The sequence below is a fragment of the Pholis gunnellus genome (assembly GCF_910591455.1).
Source record: "Pholis gunnellus genome assembly, chromosome: 3".
NCBI lineage: Eukaryota > Metazoa > Chordata > Actinopteri > Perciformes > Pholidae > Pholis > Pholis gunnellus.
Window position 1 is genome coordinate 7,361,318 of NC_136529.1, and position 24,144 is coordinate 7,385,461.

Here is a 24,144-nt window from a genome sequence, read left to right on the forward strand (position 1 = left end):
TATGCACTAGCCTAGACAGCATGCTAGCGTCATTAGCATGTTAGCATCGATGGCTAGCTTGATATTATAACCATCACCATGTTTATACAATAGGCTATGTAGCCAGACCCAGACATAAATTATACATCAAGCTAGTTGACATCTGTCACACTCAGATACAATATTTACCTTGGCAGACAATCCGTTGAACTTGAAGATCTGAAGACTGAACTCATGAACTGTTTTTTGATTTGTGGAGAAAGTATTTTGAGTATTTTAAATACAAAATTACTCCACTCTGAAGTATTTTGTTACAAATTACGTTCGACTTTTAATCGGCTCTATCAAATACAAATTACAAAATACTCAAAAGTATTTGAAATACGTATTTCAATTACAAGTAATAGAAATACTGCCCATCTCTGCATGTATTACTATTATTAGATCGCTCACTGGGGTAGTTTGGCAGAACCTTTACCTTTGATACTTACAGTACAAATTGCTTATACAGTAATGTACTGTAATGCTACTTGTAATTTAGTATTTTGACATTGTTGTATTGGTACTTTTACTTAAGTTAAGGATCTTACTACTTCTTCCACCACTGACCCTGTATGATTTCTTTGTATTTGTTGTATAATGAGGACAAATATTGACTCACGGATGAATAGAAAATAAGAACAATATTTCAATTCATTGAATTCATTTGCTTTTATTAAAGTCTACTACTTTTGATACATCATATTATTCCAATATTTAACTATTAATCCTTTTGTTTCTTTGTTAACAGATCGCTATGGGTAAGAGATAAATGGCGGTGGAATGAAACTTTGTACATTTACTCAAGTAAAGTACAATTTGAGAAACTTTATATTTCATCCTACTTCATATTCCACTGTTATTCTAAGGGAAATACTTTAAAAGTCCATTTATTTGACAGCCATGGTTACTGTTTACTTTACTGATAAACAAAAAAAGGAAATTACTCGTACAATTATTTTATAAATCTGATGGATTTCTATAGATTAAACTACCAACAGAATATAATATAGCTGAATTTAGACACATTAATTCATCAGCAATAATAAACCAACAATCCAATATTTAATAGTATGGTACAGGGGGAATTCTTCCTGCAGAACGCGTACTCAGTTTCCCAGTGTCTCTTGCGTCCCCTTACTTGTATATCCCAGTTGTCCCCACCTCTCGTTTTCCATGGTCCCCTGATTGTCCCTCTGTGTGTTTAGGTGTGTATGTGTATCTCCCGTCCTGACGCCAACCTGGGCTGAGTCTACCTACACACCTGACACCAATCAGCTCGTCACCGCTCCCTGCACCGCACACACCTGTCAGCAATTCACTCATCACCTCCACAGTACATCAACCCTGGCTCTCCTCCCGGGTCGGAGTCTCAGCTCCTACAGTAAATGCTTCAGGAAGCAGCAGTTTTAGTGTTTTTTTAAGATTCAGCCTCATGCTGTTATAATCCTGATGATTAATACTTTGTGTTCCACCACTGTTGTAAACACTGAAACATCAATGCTACGATTTTTTTTTTAATTTCAAGAGTCTCATATGTGCCTGAGTTTTCTGATGACATATTTTATTTTTTGCGTATGCAGATGAACAGGCACTACAGTTTATAAATTACAGCACTATATGCTAAAAAAAGAAAGAGAAATCCCTCTAAAAAAAAAAGTTCCTCTCAACATTGCAGATCAATGTTTCCCGACATCGAAGAAAGAAGCATTTGAGTAATTTTTGAAAAATATGATTTTACCATCCGTCAGTATATCACAGTGGATGCCGCAGTTGTAGCTCTTTCACACTTGTTAACCGTCCCGTTCTGTTTCAAATAAAAAGACGCTGAAGTCTTTAAATTCATATCTCCAGTCAAAACAAAGAGGAACTGCGTGTCGTGTCGGTGTAAACTGAGCTGCAGGAGTCGGATTCTGTGGAAGGGAGCTCTGGTTCACTTTGTTAAACATGACGGTATATAGTCTTTGGAGTACAGCAGGGTGGTAGATTTCGGTATAAGGCAACATTTATTTCGCCCCTGCTTACAAGGAGCAACAGTTTCCAAAAGAGCATACAGAAGCACAAACACAGAACAAGAGACGTTTCCTTTTCAAAATGAACTTCTCTCTCTTGCAGCAGAAAAGGCCGTCGTCTCATCAATATTTCAGAGACGGATCCTCTTCCCTGCTTTTTTTTTTTTGTGCAGCACTCGTTGCAGCCCTTCTCAGTCTGCGTCAGTAAGACGACACCCGACTTCCTCATCGAGGAAGGTGTACTTTTCACCAACACCTGTGGTCACCAGGCGCAACAAGCCAATCGACGAGTACCGTGCTGCCACGTGCGCTCCTCACCTTTTTGTTTGTAGGAAGTTTTATTTTCTATATTTTCTAAACTATAAAGATGTGCGTAATGTAACGCAGCTTGTGGTTTTGGTGCACAGCGAAATAGACCAATCAGGATTGATTATGTTACACCAAAAAAAAAAAAAATCAAATGGCATCATCATCGTCCCGATAAGAGTTTTAATTCGATCAAGAAACTGTAATTTGGAGGAAAGTAATTGAGGCCATGCACCGGATCGGTTCAGATCAGAGCGGCAAACAGTGTGTGGGAGCATCAGCATGCACACAATCACAGAGATAAGAGCTGGAAGCTGATAATGCCGAGTCACTGACATTCACTCATAGTAACATGTAACTTAAAAAAAAAGAATAAATAAAACCTTGGTTGTGAAATGAAGCTAGTTTCCAGACTTTGTTTTTTTTACGGCTCCTGCGTTATTAACACAGTCTGCACGTAAAGACACCACATGAAATGCTGTAGTTATAGCAGGCACCTTGTCAGTGACAGGTGAGACAGCGGAGGTTAATGTATACAGTTTGGGTACATATTTCCATTTCAAAGAGGAGCTCTCCTTAGTGACTGTGTGTGTTTATTTTACTGATGGTGAGCGGTCTTTTTTTTTTTTATCTGGTTCAAAATGCTAACTCAGTGACATGCTATGGAGTGCGGCAGGATAACAACTAAATGCATCAAAGGAATAGTTTGACATATGCTTATTAGTATTGGAGGCAAAGAATGACGCCACTCTGCACTGTTTATGCACACACATATGAAGCTACGTATGAAGCCAGAGCCAGCAGCTTAGCATAGCAAAAAGACATGAAGCAAGGGGAAAGGAGCTAACCTGTCTCTGTCTCTGAAGCTCACTAATTAACATCTCTTTATTGGTAGAACAAAAAGTTTTATAGGGGCCGGGGGGTTGTGCTGTAACTCTTTCTTGGCCAGGGACAATGATTGCCAAAACTGAAGCATACAGTCCATTCACTTAAATTTTGTATGGATTAAACAACAATTTTCCAAAGTCCGACACTGAGAGAGTCCTCTCTGGATTAATAAAGGAGATATAATAAGTGAGCTATAGATGGCCAGCCGATTTTGTTACCTTCAAAAAGAGTCAGGCTAGCCGTTTCCCCTTATTTCCAGTCTATATGCTAAGCTAAGCGGCTCCTGGCTGTAGCTTCATGTTTACTGTACAAACTTGAGAGTAATATTGATCTTCTCATCTCACAAGAAAGCAAATAAGCACATCTCCAAAAAACTATTCCTTTCATGCTAAACATGTAAATATGTCACAGAGAAAACACTGTATTCAATGAGAAAAAACAAAAAACTGTACAAGCATCCAGACTGTAAAAAAAACAAAAAAAAAAGATGAAAATATATACATGAAATGCACAATGCATAGCTCATTGTCGCTATCCAGGCACAACCGACGATACCATATCAATACGATGATGAGAGAACATACTGTAGGGCATGTTAGCGTCGCATCTGAAATCAAATGCAGCCACGCACAAAGAGACTGAAATATTATTTTTTTTTGCTTCAGTTGCAGTGTGTGGATGATGACGATGTGGTCCTGAACTTGTTTCAGTAAAGTTTTCTCCGTGATGCCGAGATGAAGACGGGTCACCGTGCCCGACGGGAAGAGGAGGCTTTGCTTTCAAGTCTCTGGCAAATGTGCAGTTATGACTGGACGGTTCAGTCCGGGGTCTTCTGCCCTCCGCTGGAAAGGCTACATCGCCTCCATCGCCTCCATCGGCTCCACGTAATTAGCCGGGTATAGACCCAGCTGCCCGTTGCCGAGACGACCTTTACACCAGCCCTGCTCGTCCTCGTCCTCCAGCTTCATCAGCTCGTCTCCTTCATCCATAAAAGGAGACAGAAATGTACAGCAGGGGGAGATTATGTCAAACACTTCTGATTCATATAATACAGAGTCAATGTTACATGGGTCCTACAGCTGTAAACGAGAAGATTAAAGGACCACTCCGCCAAAAGTAACTAGTGTGTAAGAAAGCTGCTGTTTACCGTGGTGACAGTAAATGACCAGTTTAATGGCAAAACCAAAGTATCAAGATATCAAAACCCCTTTTCCAGCATAATTCACGAGTCATTTTGTAAACACTGGTGGTCACTATGGATACAACCTTTTACAATAGTTCATCTAATTCAACATTGGGGCCTCTCAGTTTGGAGTTAGGATGTTCTCCCTGTGCCTGCGTACAGAAATGTACCAGCCGTGAATGTTGTGTTTTTGGTTAATCTAGTGATTTGAAGGAACAGTTAGACATTTTGGGGAATACAGTTATTTTGATTATCAAGCGTTAGATAAGAAGACCGATACTATTGTCAAACACTGTCTGTTAAATGTAAGGTTACAGCCAGCGGCGGGTTAGCTTAGCTTAGCATAAAGACTGGAAACAGGGGGAAACAGCTAGCCAGACTCTGTCTAAAGGTAACAAAATAATTGCCGTAAAGCAATTACTGATTTTTAAGTATCTCTTTCACCTCATAAAATATGTATAGTGGTATCACCCGACTGTGATGATAACTCATAACACTACACACACAGCTTCTGTTTGTCGCTAATGTTTATTATGTTTATTACACCAACTACAGTTTCTTACATTGGTCATGAGCGACACAAAGGTTTTTTTTTTTTTTGCAATGCAACTTGATTACTCCTGTAATCCATTTTAATTGTTGATTCAACGAATCAATGCTTTATTGCCATTGATAGGAATTTGCTTCGGTGAACTAATGCAATACAAAACGTACAAAACAGTTACAAAGAGTATTCCTTTGACATCAAGCACTAACGGTGACAGCAGCAGAACTTGACAAACTTCCATTTGTTAGTGAAATCGTCACTATTGAGTCGTTCCTGTGCTGTCGGGGATTCAGTGTTTGGTCAACAGGTGTCCCACTCACCTGCTCTGAAGCTGAGCTCGTCCTGCTCTTGGCCTTCGTAGTCGTACAGCGCTCTCACTCTCACACCTTTCCCCACTTCCTCGTCGAAGGGGTTGGTCCCTCCGTTGGTGTCGTTGCCCGAGTCCGGGGCCGTCTGGTCCTCGTCCGACCACTCTGTGGAGGCCGTGTACGCCTGGTTCTTCTCGTAGCTGCTGACACTGCACATTTCAGCAGAACATTAGGGTTCAGTCCCACCAGTTAAATATCATGACGTCCTAATGCTGCGGCTGTTTATGTTTTATGATGTTTTTTATCTTATTGACTTGTGAACCATTTCTGCTATCACTGCTCATACTACTACTGCTGCAATAACTACTATTACTATTAATATCAATAGGACCACAGTACTTTAGTTGTATTTGTGTAGTTGTGATTAAAAGATGACAATAGTTACTCATTTATAAAACACTTGAAAATGAAACTAAATTCTATAAGAAATGACATGAATACAAACAAATATTAAATATAAATGAGACAACATACGGTGAAGGAAGACACTGATTGTACCAGATATAGTATGCAAAGGTAAACTGATGATTTACATTATCTCTGGAAATGTTGCAACATACATTTAGAAGATGAGCATCTGTTAAATAAGTGTGAAAATGTGAAATATGTCGGTGTTTACCTTCCCCGGTCTACAGCTTGAGCCTGGTCGACTGCTGTTGTGACGTTAGTCAGCATGACTCCATCGCTGCCTTTCTTTGACTTTTCTTTCTTCGAGATGTTATGGGTAAGGTCTGGGTTGTACTCCTGCAAAACATAGGAACTACTGATCAATTCCAGGCACATCACTCAGTGTGTAATGTTTAAGCAACAATCAATGCTGGACACTGCATCAATATTCCATAACCAACTTTTACTACCACTTTGCAAAATGGTCGGCTCTCCTTTTAGTATCATCTAAAGAAAAACATATCATTTTATTTGTTATCTTTGTGTTTATAGCTGTTAAACTAGGATAGATAGAAAATGTAATATTAAAGGAATAGCTCAACATTTTGGAAAGTATGTCTTTTTGCTGAGATGAGAAAAAGTATCTTCCTGGAGACTTGAGGAACTTGGCCAAGAATGAGTCCAGCACTACACATATACTTTGATTCAACAAACAACATATAACATGTTAAATAGTTGGATTTTGTTCCCATTGAATCAGGCTAGCAGTTTCCCCCTGTCCTCAGTCTTTATGCTAAGCTAAGCTAACAGGCTGCTGTCTGTAGCCTCATTGTTAGCCCACAGACATGAGAGAGGTATCAATCTTTTCATCTATCTCTCAGCAAAAACAAATATCAAGCCATTCCTTCTGATGATTGGCCAGCACATCTATTGCAGAATACTGCAGGTCTCCAGTGATGTTTTTAACGTCTTACAACTTTAGCCTGTTTCTGTACCTCAAACTGGGGCCAGTTCATATGCATGCCGGGGCCGTTGGTGTTGCTGAACCACTTCAGGTCTTCCTGCGGGCTGGACGACGTGATGGTGCGTTCCAGTTCTCCGTACACTGTAGCATAGCTGTGAAAAGACAGCGAGGGGTTAGCGTACGAGTGAATGATTATCTGACAACCGTCGCCTCGTCGTATTAATTGTTTTACGAGCGTCTCAGACCTTTGGTCTTCTGTGAGGTTGAGGTGGCGTTTGACGTCCAGCAGCACCTCTCTGAGGAAGCTCAGCCTCTTCTCTTCAAACTGCTGGCACTGATCGAACACCTGCTCCATGTTCTCCATGTACTGTGGAGTGCACTTACTCAGCTCATCCAGAGCCTTCTCATACTTCTCCTTGGCCTTGGTGGGAACAAACGCACACATACAAGACACACTTAACGGCCTGATATTCATGATGTTGTTCGATATCTCACTGTGGTCAAATGTGAGTCGTATTAACCTTGGAAGGTAAATAAATGTGTTTTTTTAAGCACGAGAAAGAATCGTGGTTCAAGAGCGTGAAGGTCAGTCGAAGGAGACCGGAGTCCACTTCAGCCCAGAACAGCTAACGTTGGATTAACGAGGGAGACGCATACATGTAGAGGGGGAGGCGTGGTATTCAGTCACACATTAATAATGTAGCTAAGAGGCCTTTATGACACTTGGCCCGGTGGAACCAGCTCTATATCTTAAAATAGCCTGCGAGTTCATTTGCTTTTGGCTCGAGTAACTTTTTCATAACGAGCTGCAGCAGTCGACGCTCTCACCTTCTGTGAGTCCTGCTTGCATTTGTCCAATTTCTCGTGGAGTTTCTTCTGCTGGTCAGCGGTCACAGAGGCCTCTCCCTTACCGTTGGCCTCTCTGGTGGACGCCAGCTTCTCCTCTTTGCAGGCCATGTGGTAGGACTTCTTGGCAGCCTCGAGCTAGAGGAACAAGATGACATAAACACATTCAATCTTGTTTGATCATATGAGAAATACACACATAAACTTGCCATAAAAGAAGTAGGGCCGCAACTAATGATTATTTTCACAACTGACTAATATCACCATTATTTTCTTGCTAATAACATTTTGGAAAATGCTTTAAAATTGACTTGAAAATATTGGTTTCAGCTGATGCTGATATTAAAAGTGACATAAATGATCTGTTCCCCTGAATGACAAAAAAATAATATTCACTCTTTTTGGCAACAAGTCATGTAGACAGTTTTACTTCTATTTGTGAAATATCTGCTGCCACTGGAGTTCAAAATGTGGTGAGAACAGTTTTATTTGTGCTCATGTCGCTGAAAAATGATATCTGAAAAACTCAACAACAACATCTCAGAAACGAATTAACTAATTTGTCAAAGCCGTCAGTTCCCCAAACTAAATCCCATTCAATATTTATGGCAGTCTCCAAGAAACCTCTGCAGCTAAAACAAACTTTTGACCCTTTAAAATTTGTGCAATATCTTTGGACAGTCTGAAAACGCAAACTTAATTGCACATGACTGGATGAGTCAATAATAAAAGTACCTCACCTCTTTTAGCTTTTTGGCCCAGGGCTTCTGGGCCTTCTTGAAGCCCTCGTCTGCCTCTTTGGTTTCCTTGAATCCTCCCATCATCTGTTTGTGGTACAAGTCTTTCTGCCAGTTCTTCACCTTCTCAAAGTCCTCGTTGATCAGGTTGTTTTTCACCTCCTGGTGAAGCTCGCTCACCTTCTCCGCCTCCGTCATCACCCCCATCCAAGCTCGCTCTACTGTGCCGTACTGAGGCCCTGGTAGAGGACGGAAGGGTCAAGTCAAGCATCGTATCCCCAAACAACACAGATATTGTTGCTATTGTAAAACATGTGAATTTGCACCACATGAGTGTGAGACAGTGGTCACCTTTGTCTACCAGCTGTCTCCACCTCTTGGACCACTCCGTCAGTTGCTGTGAGTAGGCTTTCTCGATTTTGGCACGCTCCTGGATGCAGTTCATCAGGTCATTGCAGAGCCGGTGACCGTCGTCGATCCGCTTCACTGTACGTTTGTAGTTCCCAACCTTACATGGAAACAAAGTTACTGTCAGTAAAATCAATGCTGTTAAAGGAATAGGTCGACATTATGGGACACAAGTTGCTTTCTTGCTGACAGTATGAGAGGATCGGTGCGAAGCTGCAGCCTGGAGGCGATTAGCTTAGCTTAGCTTAGCATGAAGACTAGCCTGGTTCTGATCAAAGGTAACACAATCCACAAAGAGGTGCTGGTAGGTCGGGTTTTTTAAAAGGGCAAGTCTAGCTGTTTCCCCAGACTTTCAGTTTTTGTGCTAAACTAAGCTAACCAGCTGCTGGCTGTAGCTTGTTATTTAATGATTGCCTTGTACAATGGTACACAGCACAACGTATTAACCCTTTATATGACGTCTTCACCTCCTGGTGGGAGGAGAACATGTTCTCTAAATGTCCTTGAGGTAAACAAAGATAATCTGTAAGGTTTTGATTTGTGGAGATTGAGGACTTTGACATCGATGCTCATTTTTCAAATCCTTCTGCTGCTTAAAAGATTAAGAGATGACTCTAAAGAGAGAATTGTCAGATTATTTCTAGTTGGTAGAAATGATACGCTAATTACAACAACAAAAAAAAAAAGGCAATTCTTCGTTATTGACTGTTGAAGACGGCATGATTTGTGTTGCTCACTGTTACATGAATCCCAGTGTGTGAGGTGCCTCCTTTAAAAGGCACTCAGCCTGCAGGTGATGCTTTAAGAAGGCGGTGGAAACAGCAGGGGAGAGACTGCTGGTAAGAATGGATCTATGCACTGAACACAGGGGGTGCGTTTATGTCATATAATTCATCTATAATAACTCTCTGTAGACACAGGAGCAGCAACCTCCCAGAGTGACGATAAAATCCCACATTACTGCATTCATGTCACACATTTGTGAGAGAGAGGAGAAAAAAGGTCTGCATCTCTGCTGAATGTGTAATAGGTGTTTACCTATACCTCACTCTGAAAATGACACTCAAAATCTCACACGTGGACTAAATGAAGGGGGGGGGGGGGGGCAAATGATTGCATTCCACACCAGCCCTCTGCTTCAGCCGAGTCAGCGATCGGCAGGCAGCACTGCAGCAGCTCCACTGTGGAGCGATGAGCGGCGGTGATGTAGCGACTGTGTGCTGGGAACAGGCACCTTTGCTGCTCCAGCTGATCGCTGGTCGGAGAGACGCGGAGAGGATAAAAAGCACAGCCGAGCCTGAGAGGAAGTGGATAATAAAACCCTGAACGTGTGAAGTGACGATGCGTCTTTTTCTTTCCGTCTCCAATACTCACTGAGCCCATCCGTCATAAATAAACGTGCAGCAACGTGACAGTCAATAGTATCTGTAGCTTGAATGCCAATGAATGGAACTTGGGACTGTTTGAGCTCAGGAAAGGTTGTTGAGGTAATCTGGAGGGAGAAACCCAGTACAACATACTATCATCTAGAGCTAAAACAATGAATCAATGATTCAATCAGCGAAATAAACTGTTCTGACAAATGATCACTGAGGTCATTATACAAACAAACATTAGTCAGCTTCTAAGTTGTGCTGATTTGCGGATTGTCTTTGATTAATTTGACAGTAATCTGGACAGCAGATGGCTTCAATTTGCATCACTTATTCCTATCGTTAAACGGTAGACAGACGTTGGACGAGTCAGTATGGAAGTGATGGAGCACACTGGAAAACCTGTACGTTGTAGCTGTCATTGCAGCAACGGTGCTAACAAGCTCCAGACCCACATATATGCAGAGGCCAGTACAACAACTTCAACCCCAAAGGCTCAGGCCTCATGTATGATGTGATACAAACAATGAAAACCACACCTTGTTCCACACACAAGCTCATTAGCAAAGGCTCAGTAGCCAGCACCCAAAAATGTGGGACAACCTAATTGAAAAAATGAGAAAGTGGGGAACAAAAGGAAGAGAAAGTTCAAAGACAAAGAGGCTGCGATACAGGAAATGAGGTTCAGCTACAACTAAAATGTTTAATTAGGCAACTTCAGCCTTTTTACAGCATGAAGGCAGGTGAAACTGTATCATCTCTAATAAGAGGTGAAAACAATTGCAGCTCATAAAAGAGACATTAGTGTCACTTCAGTGTCATCCACAGGTGAGAATAGAGCAACCACATAACCGGCTGAACCAAAGCAGGAAATCATTTGTTTGATAATTGTTGCACTCATTCTAATAGTTGCATAATAGAAGTTTCCGCTGGCTTGGTTAACTCCATTAGAGATAATGGCACTAATACTTAGCCGTTTCTCATCATGCTGATAGATTAAAAGCCAATGCAATCAACAGTACTGATGAATTATTCTTAGGATTGAGTGTTTATGTGTGAATCTGTGCCGACATGCAGTTGATATTTAAGGCCCCAGATGATGCAGGTTCAGTGAGAGTTCATCACCACTAAGCGGTGTCAGTTCCCCAGTTAGGTTTAATCTGTCAAAGACAGACGTCTTTGCCGTCTCACCTCCCAGAAACTGTCCGTGGTCTCCTCCAGGCTGGCGGACTCGTCGTAGGCTCCAGACATGGTCTCTCCAGATTTGGCAGGGTGGCTTCAGGCTGTGGCGGTCTGCAGCAGAGTCACGCTCCTCATGCACTGGAAGAGAAGACGAGCACAGAGGAGCGTGAACACTGAGATTATAAATGTGGTTATTAGCTGCAAACAATGTTGCTGCATACACTGGCAGCAAACCACGGCCAGGGCACCGCAAGAGGTTATTAAGCACGCAGAATTAAATTAAAAACAGGACAGAACATATTAAGCAGTTTAAAAAATAAAAAAAAACAATAATGTGACTCTATGGCTGACAGATAAATACAAATAAAAAACAATCTATGAAATATAGTACAAAGCTGTAGCACTAATGAGTATTTTCATGATCTGCTGATTTTTTTCGATCGTTAGTCTATGAAATGTCGAAAGATTGTGAAAAATTTAATTCCCGAAAGCCCAAGATGACTTCTTCAAATTGCTCTTTTTTTCTAACAGAGAGCAGAAATGTCTCATAGTTGACAAGCTGAGTGTTTATTAGAACACGATTCATCGATTATCAAAAATTGTAACGGATTCATTTTCTTTCAAACAATGAACTGACTGCTTCATAAACTGTTTCAGCTTCAACGAAAACATTTTTGAAAATGCTGATTTAAATGATATGCCCCTCATAATATGTGATAGCCCCAAATGCTTGTTTTGTACGACCAACAGTCTAAAACACAATCATATTCAATAAACAATGATATAAGCTGGAGAAATTAGTCTTGAATTCAGGATTCTTGCTTGAACTTCAGTTCTGTCAATCAAACAGTTGCTTCCGCTCTTATAACTTTCACACATACTGTAAATGGTAAATGGACTGTACTTGTACAGCGCTTTTCCGACCACTCAAAGCGCTTTAACGTTACACGTCATCATTCACCCTTTCACAGACTGGGCTACCATGCAAGGTGCCACCTGCCCAACACTCCCACAGCGTAGCCACAGCTACACGGGAGCTAACTTGCGGTTAAGTGTCTTGGCCAAGGACACATCAACATGGAGCCGGGGATTGAACCGCCGATCCTCTGATTGAAGGACGACCCTGCTCTACCACTGAGCCACAGATAACACATCTGAATGCGCGAGCACACATTCGTACAAAGTACAAACTAAAGGTGATGACATCGTCAGTGATTATCAGCAGTGGAAATCAAAAATTCACCTCCCGAGCATTTTATGTTACACAATACTTTCCACACACTGATATCAGGAAGGCTCAGATACGTATGATATACGTACACTGGCTGGTAACTATCAGTGGCATCAACTCACCCAGCTTCTGTCATGACTGCTAATGATTTACACGTGATGAAAATAGGGCACAACATGAGAGAAGGAAGATAGGAACTCTAAACGATCCACTTATCAATCCATCCATGGATCGACTGTTGAGCGGGCCTACCAGGCACAGGCACGGGGCCCCTTGTTGGAAAGTCAAACAACTGCAAAGACACTCAAAACAACCACAGAGATGCAAAATGATAGCAGAACAACTACAAAGACGGGCAAAACCACCACAAAGACGCTGAATGGCCACAAAGAGATGCTAAGGGTCTACAAAGAGATGCAAAATCACCACAAAGAGATGCAAAATCACCACAAAGCATCAGAAAACGACCACAACACTACGCCAAGTGACCACAAAGTGACGCAAAATGAACACAAAGAGACGCAAAATGACCACAAAGAGACACGTCTAGAGAGGATGCAAAATGAGATGCAAACAACAAAGATAAACTAGACATGGCTACAGAGAGATGAAAACGACCACAGGGACGCAAAACAATCACAAAGCGAAGCAACGATCACAACAACAAAGAGACACAAAAAAAAAACTACAGAGAAATGCAAAAACGTCCACTAGGAGACACAGAAGCTTTTGCCTGTGTTCAGAGGACCTCTAATCTGTCCATGTAGCTATCTATCTGCACAGGGACTGATTATCACAAGAAACCCACTAAATAACAGAGAATAAGTAGGCAGTGATCTATGTCAAATGTCGTCTAACAGACTAGCCTCTCAGCGGACTGAAAACAGTATCCTGGTGCTGCTGCAGCCTCACGTTCACACGGCGTGCTGACGTTACGATGGGCTCTAGGATACGGCTCTAGGCAAGAGGTAATTAGCCGCTGCCAAGGAGTTTTGTTGCAGCTTCATAAAACCTAATCAGAGAACCTCTGTTCTTGTCATGATTTTTTTTTTGGTCATCTACAATTCCTGGCTCTAATCCTTTGACCGAGCAAAACCTTTTAAGTCCATTCGACGAAATAACATATAAAAAAATAAAGGGGTTATTTGTGCTGTTTTACAACACCATCATTCAAGATGGGCTTACAGTAAAGGACCTTACTTTTTGGGGTTTTGGGAAATACCGAGTCCGGCAAAACATTTTTGAGCAAGCAGCATGAGCCTCCTAAAGCTTCCCAAATAAACTTCAATTTGACAGATATCATTTCAAACACTTGTCTCTTGAGTCTCACTGAAAGAAAACAACATAAAGGCTCCGTCTGGATTATTGTAGCTATGTGCACCGGGATCTACTTAGGGGAGAAACCAGACGACTTGCCCTGTATTGTTTTCCTGGATCTCTACAACGGATGTGGTGAAGGTTAGCGTGACCCTTTGTCAGAATGGATATCAGAGCTTTCCACCTGCACATGAGCTCCACTGACCTTTTTAATCAATCCCCACTTTCCACTGCACTACCCCACTATGATATGAGAACAAAAAGTCCAGACATGCTGTTACTTTAGATATTTACACAAGCATAAATCACTGAAGGGATACACTGAGATGAAAAAAGATTACACAACATATTAGGTAGGATATGGTGAGGCAGGAGCGACAAACAGAAACCAACACACGCAAACAAACTAAACACAGATCGAGATAGGATGCAAAGTGAGGATGCAAATGAGCTGCTATTTGACTGTCCTGTTATCAGCTGCAGATGGAACATTTTTCACTGAGCCTCCGCTGGACAACAAAACATCAATGAACAGATAAAACCGTGAAAGCATTTGACAAGACAAATGTATGCTGAGTCATCGAGCCTACGATGAATAATTATATCTGCGTTAAAGGAAAAGTTTGACATTTTGGTAAATACGCTTATTTACTTTCTTGCCAAGACTTAGATGAGAAGATCAATACCACTCACAGATGGCAGTAAATAGGAATCTTCAGTCAGCAGCTCGTTAGCTTAGCACAAAGACTGGTAACAGGGGGAAACGGCTAGCCTGACTTTGGCCAAAAGTAACAAAATCTGCCAACCAGCACCAGATTTTTGTTTGTTTAATCTGTAAAAAAACAGAAGTGTTGAAACGGCAACTTGTGGTTTTACAAAGGTTTAATGTGCCGGATTATTTCTAGCAACGCCATCAAATATAACCCTCCGTAAAACAACAACTTATTGTTTTTATACTTTATACAGATTACACAAACGGGATATAAAATGTGACTTAGGGGGCTTTAGTGGTGCTGGTAGGCAGATGTTGTTCCCTTTGGACAGAGCTAGCTGGTTCCCCCTGTTTCCAGTCGTTATGCTAAGCAGCTAGCATTAAGCGTGAAGACATGACAATGGTGACCTATTAAAAAGATAAAGCTAATTTTTGCTCAAAGTCAACCGTGAAATCACCATTTGATTTGTCACACAAGTCTATGAAGCATGAAGCGACTGTTGCAGGTCAGCACTGTCCACGCTGTGCATGTTTATGTTTCCCTGAACGGCCTACACTCCACCAGCTGATCAGAAATTGTCGGAGAGAAGATTGTCTCGCAATCGACAAAAAATAAATCTCACTAAGCCAAAACTGCAGATGAAGAGGGATTTGATGCAGAGGAGACAGGTGAAACAATAGAAAGAGGAAGGCAGGGCTGTGTTTTGATAGGAGGTCAGGGGGAGGGGCGGGAGCTGCATGGGTATTTGGGTCAACCGTGAGCCGATGCATGGAGCGACACGTCTTTGACGACGAAGGGCAGAGATGAAATGACAAGAGGTGAAGTGAAGGAAAACTCCCAAAATCCCAAATCCTGTTAATTGAGGGGGAATTTGCACAGCGGTCGAACCCAACGGCTTGGGGCAAAACAAGCGCCTCGGCCGGATGCAGCGTGGAGCATGGCATGATGAGTGGGTGTTCATCATGCTCGGGTAATCCATTAGCTACGTGCAGAGAGGGGGCTTTTGTTCAGGCGAGCCCTTTGCTTGGCAGATCACAGTGTAGGAAAACAAGTCACCGACTAGCTCCTTCCACATTCTTTGTTATCAAAGCCAACAAGTAGAAATAAAACGACAGAAATAATGACATCAACCTGACTATATTTCTAATTCAGAGTGCACTATCTAGTGAGTGTTTCACTGTGGTGAGACAAACAATACCCCCCCCCCCCCCCCCACACACACACACACACACACACACAACCACAAACACAAACATTGGCAGCACCCTCCAAGGTTTAGTCACCACCACATTGATTCACTCTTCTTCCCTTCTTTCATCAATACATCCTGCAGTCCAAGCAAAACAAGATCCACATCCTCAAGCACTACATACTAAAAAGAGCCTCACAGGGGATCCCCATCCCTCAAAAGCAAGTGCACGCAAGCACCACAACTCGCAGCCGGCATAGCGTCAACACGTCAAGAGAGCCCAAAACGCTCAAACAAAGACCCTGAACACAGCCGGAGAGAGGGAGCCCCCCGCCACAGCAACAAAAGCTTACCCCCAGTCCTCCATTAACGGCGGCTAAGGCTCCAGCTAGGAGAAAAGAGACACGTGGGCTCCTCCAGCAGTCAGCCTCTCTCTCCTCCTCTCCTCCTTGTCTCCCCCCTTCCCGATTGCTTATTTTTCTCCCCTGTGCCGCCCGCCGTCCTCTCTGACTGGCTGGGCGTCGGAGCATCAGCGTGCAGAGCAGGAGAAGAGGAGCACTAATCTGTGATCTGAGATCTTCCTCTCCCCGCAGCACTGTGCAGGAAAAATAAAAGAGTGTGTGTGTGTGCTTTTATAATGAGTGAGGGATAATCCTGTGGTGCTTTGCTTGAATGGCTCAGACAGAGCAGCAGGCCAGAGAGGAGAGAGGGAGAGAGAGAGAGAGAAACGGGGGGATGGAGTAGGTGGGCTGCTGCTGTCTATGAACACTGTGGATGCTGTGGTGAGGACGTGTGAGGTGTTTAATGATCAGCCTCATGGTGGAACTGGTCATGGTGGAGGCATTTGAACGCCTCTATAAAAGCAACACGCAGTAGGTCGTTGATTGTTTTTAAATGCCAGGAAATGAACAAACTGTTTGGGTTCCTTCCTCAAGTAGCTTCTACAAGATGAGAGGACTTTGATATTACATTACATACACATATTACTCGCATTCACACCAGCTTTTTCAGGTTGCAAAGATACCTGTGAGCCTTTAATATTTTGGCTCTGGTGCGTCAGGTCGTGCAGCTGATGCTGCAGCCCGTTTCAGCTGCTAAACTTCAAGCCGTCCTCTCTGTGGCGACCTGAACTGTGTTCAAAATACATGCTGAACGTATGATTTAGATGTTATGAACTCGATATTTTTCAGTTTCTGTTGACTGACAATGGAATGAGCATAAGATAATGATGTCATCACATGGTCATGATACTGCTGGATGTCTGTGTGATCTGCTATTTGACATTTGGAATGAGTGATCACGGAGAGCGTACAACATAAAGTGCTCATCCTAATCACACAGGCCTCAGGGTTGCCTCATTGTTTTACTACAGCTTCATATAAAGGTCAGCTGGATTTTATTTTTATTTATACACTCTTGAAAACGATGGAATTTCAAATTATCACTTTGTTCTTCCGTTCCTCCCTCTCTGAAAATGTCCGTACTTAGTCAAACAGAGAAGACGGTGGAATGAGGGAAAGTTTAAAATGTTTGGTCCATTGGTCTAGATAATAAAAGAGGCTTAATTCCAATACACCATAAATTCCTTCAGTATAGGCTCCAGTAAAACACAGGCAGGGCGGGGGCTTACTAACAGGAGATTACGACAATATCAAGCCGAGCATATGAAGGGTGGAGGAGATCCCAAGGTAGAGATATGTAAGCTGTTCTGAATGTGAAAGGGCAGAGAGCAGGTGTGTGCTGTTGACATGGCAGCCGTAAAACGGTTAATAATTAGACAACAAGGTCGGAGCAAAAGTTAAGCTGTACAGCTGTAGAGTCTAAAAGGGGTAAACTCAATAAATTCATAAATATGTGAATCACAAATGTTACAATCAAGCATTAAGAAAATAGTCCTCTATGACTCACACCAGGATATTTCACCAGCCGCATTATTTCAAGCGCAGTCACTGACCAAGACTTCCTGTGACTTTAAAAAGCCAGTAGAACAAGAGAGGGAGGCCTCTGTCAACCAGACTGACACGTTGCCGCTGTCTGATGGCCGGACTGTCGCGATGAGACGAGACCCGGCTGATCACAGAGAGCAGTGTGTCTCTGTTGAGTGTTCAGCTTGGTGTGGAGTCGTGAAGAGGACCGGTGAGCTGGAGGACACACGGGCCACGGTGTCCACTGTTTAAACCGGTGACATCGCGAGGAAATCTGAGCTTCAAATCCAAAAGCTCAGGAAGACGAACATGGTTCTGATAGATGGATATAAAGGAGAATATAAACATATTGAGAAAAGGGATTCATTAATTGGACAAAGAGTCCACAGCATGCTAGCGGCTCTGTGAGGCTGTAATTAGGCACATCACTGCTTTGAGCTAAATGCTAACATCAGCATGCTAACATGCTTAGCAGGTATAACGTTTACTATGTTCACCATCTTTGTTCAGTGTGTTAGTGTGCTAACATTTGCTAATTGGCGCAGAATCTCCATAAACAGATCCTGCATTCACATGTAGGATCTGTTTAGGCCACGGAACTAGATTTTGGTATCAGAAGCAACCTGGTGTCTGTTTTGTAGTCAGAGTAATATTGACCAATCACGATCGAGCAGGCAAAAGAGGCGGAGCATATGCGATCTGGGAACCCCCGGGCCATCGTGTGATGATGATTTAGCTATTTGTTGGTTTAAAATGAGCTCGTAAACTGGCTACTTGTGAGACAATCCGGTCTCACATCTCAAGATGCTAATCGGACCGACAACAATGAGCGGCGCGTGAAAAGGAAGTCTATAGCCCCGGAGGCTTAACCGCAGTCAGGCCGGTAGCTGGTGAAGAGATCGATTAGCACACAAACTGCAGCTGAGGCTGATGGGAATGTCATTATGTTTTGAAAGTATGTGGTCTAAACTAAGGATGCACCGATCCCGCTTTTTTAGTCTCGATACAGAAACCTGGTCTTTGGGTAACAGCCGGTACCGAGTACCGATCCGATACCAGTGTTTGATTAATAACTCGTTTGCTTCGCTGTGTGGAAGTGATTGGAATCATTCTTGTATGTGTAGGGCAACATCAGGCTTGGCTTACTTACTTACATTCCTAACGCTGTAAAACAGAATGTAAAACATAAATACATAGGTATCCAACGCCTCCATTCTTCCCATGACGTTACATGCTAAGGCCCTGTGTTTGGAATGTTTTCATTCCAGAGGATCCTAATTTTGAGTCAGCGCAAGATTATTTAACATGTCAATTTCTACACTAAGTAGAATTATAAACTGAACACCACAGCCATGTTTGTTACGCTCTAATCTATTCCTCTTGCGGTCCCTTGCCTATGTCGCATACCCTCCTGATAAAAGTAGAAATATGACATATTTTACAATCAACACAGTATACACTAATGAAGCTGCAAATCCTATGTCATGTGAGAAAATCCACTGTTATTTTAAGCTTAATATAAAATGCAGTCTTGCAGAAAAACAAACCTTTTCTTATAATCAAACTTTTCTTACTTCGTCTACTATTTTGTCTCCTCAACCTCACAGTGGAAATACAAGAGAAACTGGTTCAAAGTCAGTTCTTCACATTGAATTTCTCAGCAGGAGAAGTAACTATTAAATCAAGAATAAGAACGTTTACAGATTTTCAACCAGGTCACCAAGTTTTCAGGAAGAATCAACTCTCAGCAGGTGGAGAAAGACAAACTGATTAAAGTTCTATTCACATTTAAAAGTCTGGAGTGAACACAACCACCAAAATAAGAGAGAAAACAGAAACCATTTGTCTCGCTGTATGACACCTGACTGACAACTACACTTTTACAACGATGGCCATTGATCACAGCTGACATGCTCTTTTATTAAATATCCACACCGCATGCTTTTTCCTATCAAGGACGGACGCGAGTTTGCATTAAAAACAGCCTCAAAATAACAAAAAGAGAAACAACAGTGCAGTGCTGCTTCGGTCCATCCATCACACTCAGGAAAAAGACGACAAGAACAAAAAAGACAGAACAAAGGCTGCTGGTGTTTTACTAAACAGTTGATCAAAATGTTTCCTCTTTTTTTTCCGTGACATGTCGCATCAGAGCCCCACTATTGATGAGTGGGGCTCTATATATATATATATATATATATATAGAGCCCCACTCATCAATATATATAGAGCCCCACTCATCAATAGTTCACTCTGCTGTAAACGGATAAGAGGAGATGACCCACCTGACTCATGTGGAGAAACTCTTTTGAGGGTTGATGTAACCTGAAGTCACCGTCAGGATAACTGGATTATAAAACACAGAGATCGATACAAGAGAGCAGCGCTACAGCAGGACCGAACAAAAACCTTCGTGTATGATGTGTTTTACACCGTGAGGACAGATCAGAGTGTCAGATGACTACAGCAAATGTACTTTGTGTATTGCAAACTAAATAGATCAATGTGAGAGTTCATTTGAAATGTTCTGTAGTTTAATATCACCGCTGACAGTTCCTGAGTGTTGCAGGTGAATCAAATGTGAATGAAGTGAAGAGAAACCTCCACAGCTATCGGTGTCACAGAGGAAGCCTCAATAAAAGGCATTTAACCCTCAGCTGCTCTGGTGGTGTTACTCAATAGCCAACGAGGATTGTAGTTGTTGTGCAATTCTCCGGTACTTGTGTGTGTGTGTGTGTGTGTGTGTGTGTGTGTGTGTGTGTGTGTGTGTAGGAGAAAGAAGTAAAAGATAAAAGTGCAACAAGAGGATGCGCTTAAAGTGCTCGTAGAATCATTTCAGGCAGCGGTCGACGATTTTGGTTTTCGACAGCCAGACGGCAGAATATCTGAAACTCATCCCAGTTTCTCTGCAATATTCATGTGCCTTCAATAATACAGACGGTTCTGGACACAAGCAGACTTCAATACCAAATACAAGTAAATACAATGGTGCTATTTTTGGCTACTAGCAGAACACGCTCAAACCTCCCATCAAACTGTTCAGCGGTCAAGTTTCATTGTGGGTAATGCAGGCGCCGGGTTTTGATGAGGAAGAGGAATGCATGGACTAAAAAAAGACGATATCTGTGGTTCTGCTGCCCTGATTCTGATCCTTTTTATGAGCGACAACAGTTAAGAGTGTAACGCTTTGTCACTCTCTTAAAGCCCGTACCGTCGATGAGATAAGGCAAAGATCGAGCTCCGTGTGTACTTTAACATAGCGATGACTTTCTTGGCTCTTTTGGACCGAGACCTGTTAAAAACAATACACAAAAAAACTCTCATTCACTCATTTGAGGCGGAATTCACCACCTGCTATAAGACAGGAGAGAAAAAAAAGTATACAACTTTAAGTTCTTAAAGTAGACACTGAGACGTGTCATTACAGATGGGAGCAGTTTACTGAACCTGGTCCGTCCTCTCTGCGGCCGCTCAGTCCTCGACGGCGTGACGCCAAGTGCTTTCTGACAGCCTTTCAGGAGAACCGACACCTGAAACTCTACGAGTCGGAGAGCGTCACTGCTCCACTGCAACCATGACACATCCTGCGGTCTGCATCACGCACACACACACACACACACCCTGAACCTTGACATATCCCTGAGAAGACAAATTAAACCATCAATAATTAGCCAGCTGCGTGGGAGGGTGGAGACCTGGGGGCAAGGAGACTCTGAGACGGGGACAGACGGGGACGAAAAAGACAGAAAGTTACTCGTGGCAAAGATAAAGAAGGCAGACAGGAAGTGCAGGGAGCGGAGACGGGCAGATAAAAGCCTGCTCTGTGGAGGACAGACAGGGATGAGTCAACATCAGGTGAGCCGCGCTGCATCCACTCAATCAATACAGATTTGCTGATGTACGGCGAACGCCTCATGTGAGGGATGAACAGCCTTATCGCTCTCAGCTGAGGAGGAAACATGTATGCATGAAGAGAAATAACTCTCCCGAAATAACGGAAATTATGCCGCGAGAACAACGCATTTCCAATGCTCAAAGCTCTTTTGTTATTTCGTCCTCTGATAATAGACGGCCTCCCACTGAAACGTCGGGAAGACGACTTTGCAGGACGGACGCCTGAAGATCCTTAAAGTCACGACAGACTCAAACAGAACCAAGTTGTCCGCCCACTACGAGAGAGACGCTCGTCTCCACCATTATGTGCCATCTGTGGATCATCTAATCACGTTGCTCCCTGCGGGGCTCATTCCGTTTGACCCCGGTGTTCCATCCCATTGTTGCAGGAAGTAATATACGACCCCGGTGCGGGCAAACGGAGAGCTGAAAGGGGGCCGCAGGTCTGGTCTTGTAAAGAAAAACACACTCTTGTAATTGAGGCTGTGATTTGACAACATCCAACATCCTGAAGTCATTAGTCAAAGTCCTCCTGCCCTGTTTCTCTCTAAAACACTCAAACATCTTTTGATTGTTTGGATTATTTGTATTTTCTTTATTCAATTAGTGACTATTTGCTGTTTTTTCTCTCTGGATATCAACAAGTGCTTTGAGGTAAACTCAACACAACTAACTAAAGTATCTTTGTGAGAACGAGATGTAACGATTTAATTAGTGAGCTTTAGAGGTGCTGGTAGCATTTTTTTGGGGGGGTTTATCTTTGGACACAGCCAGGCTAGCTGTTTCACCCTGCTTTCAGCCTTTATGCTAAGCTAACCGTCTCCAGCTTCATATTTGTGGAATGGTATTCTCATCTCATGCTTCCTCTTACAGTATTTTCCAAAATGTCGACGTATTCCGGTGATTATGCGGAGTGCTGTGGCGCCATTGAGCAAGGCAAAATGTCCCATTTTATCAATAAAGATTCACATTTAAATAAAATAGGAATCTGAGTGAGCATTCAGTCCCAACTGTCAGTAAACCACATTCTCTGTACTCTGTGTTACACACAGTTCGGTGAGTCCTTAATAAACTGTGAGGTTTGATGCGCGGCACCAGTCACATCCTCTGACGTCCCACAAATATTGATTTCAATGAAACGCAATGGAAGAATAGGAATTCAATTAATTCAATGCAAATCAAAAGAAAACATCAACGCTTTTAAAGTGGCTGCTCTGGAGCTTCCGATCACACCACACAGTCCTCCGACAAGCGCTTGTCGTGGCATTGCAGATATCTAAATGAACATTATACCATTGGTTTAATAACAACTGAGACTAAAAGTTCACTCTTGGCCTTTCATTTCACATTGACAATGTACTGCAGAGTGAGGTAATTAAACGCAGACAGACTGTGGTCTGCACGGCCATCTCTGGCGGATTAAAGACGGAGAGACTGAAAACATGACTGTGACATTTGTACGTGTGTTTGTGTGGTCGAACACCATTTAATATTCTGTGTAGAGACAATTTCTCAAACTCCTCCAGGGTTAAAAGAATGCAATCAATACTCCGGGGCGAGTGAGGAGGACCTCTGTGCTTCCCCGTTTCTTTGTGATCAATAACCTTTCTTTTCTTCTACCGCCCAGTGCAGACAGACCGTGTCCATTGAAGCTCTTATGGGTTCAGCTGCTGGAGTCAAAGTGTGCTCACACTGAAGCTGAATCATGGCAAGAAAATGGAAGTGACTCATTCAGTGACAGTGCAGCTGCTGAAAGCTATGAGAGTCACACACACACACACACACACACACAGACAACGGCCTCTGTTGTTGTCCTGAATGAGAACTCCTCTGGCTGTTAGAAGTGCGAGGAAGATGTGAGAGGAAACCCCGTCAGTGATGCAGTAAGTACGTAGGCGTCTGTTCAGTCAGCGCAGGGAAAACAGCTTTTTACAGGTAAATTGCTGTTATTTTGTTGAGTAAACAAGCGACACCTACTGTAGTAGCAAACACACAGATGCACACACTGTACTGAAATAAACTGTGCGGAAATGATCAGTCAATGAATTGATCAGTTGAGCAGCAAATCATTTAAATATAGATCTATAGATTAGATATATCGAGTCATTGTTTGAGTCATTGTTCACCCAAAAATGCCAGATATTCTCATGTTCAAGCTTATCACATGTGATTATTTTGCTGCTGTTCTTCATCATATACGATAGGAAACGGAATACAAACATTATATATATATATATATATATATATATATATATATATATATATATATATAAATACATATTATTAGCTGCATATAAATCAATCATGAAAATGATTTTATGAGCCGTACTTCAAACATGCACACACACACCACACACCTTTGACAAACCCAATCGCCATGGCAACACCTAGCCCTCTAAAGCCCTTCACAGTAAACATCTGACACGCTGGAGCCTCAGAGCAGCAAACATGAACAACCACTAATGGCCTCTTGTTGTTCCTCTTACGCTGTGAGATGGGTGTTACAGCCGAGGAGACACAAAGTGTATTACGTACTCGAGAAAGAGGAAGCATGCAGATGCACAACTCCCCCCCCCCCCACTCCGTGAAACTCTTACCAGCAGTCAAACATGGCCGACTGACACTCAACATGTAGTTTGAGCAATCACACCGACCT

General features: G+C 42.5%; 1 protein-coding gene across 1 annotated transcript; it reads right to left on the reverse strand.

The window, feature by feature from the left end:
* Nucleotides 1-3,623: 3,623 nt before the first annotated feature.
* Nucleotides 3,624-20,829, reverse strand: pacsin1b (protein kinase C and casein kinase substrate in neurons 1b). The gene is made up of 10 exons (XM_079185463.1): nt 20,806-20,829; nt 11,229-11,357; nt 8,608-8,764; nt 8,260-8,495; nt 7,502-7,657; nt 6,919-7,094; nt 6,705-6,825; nt 5,942-6,066; nt 5,275-5,471; nt 3,624-4,203 (listed from the first exon to the last, which is right to left on the reverse strand). The coding sequence occupies exons 2-10, from the start codon at nt 11,286-11,288 to the stop codon at nt 4,076-4,078; spliced, it is 1,356 nt and encodes a 451-aa protein (XP_079041589.1). The 5' UTR covers nt 11,289-11,357; nt 20,806-20,829; the 3' UTR covers nt 3,624-4,075.
* Between the last annotated feature and the right edge of the window lie 3,315 nt (nt 20,830-24,144).

Coding starts and splice junctions, on each gene's coding strand:
- pacsin1b (XM_079185463.1), bottom strand. CDS start 11,288: ATGTCTGGAGCCTACGACGAGTCCGCCAGCCTGGAGGAGACCACGGAC. Junction 5,472..5,941: donor CAAGCTGTAGACCGGGGAAG/GTAAACACCGAC, acceptor TGAAATGTGCAG/TGTCAGCAGCTACGAGAAGA. Junction 4,204..5,274: donor CGAGCTCAGCTTCAGAGCAG/GTGAGTGGGACA, acceptor TTATGGATGAAG/GAGACGAGCTGATGAAGCTG.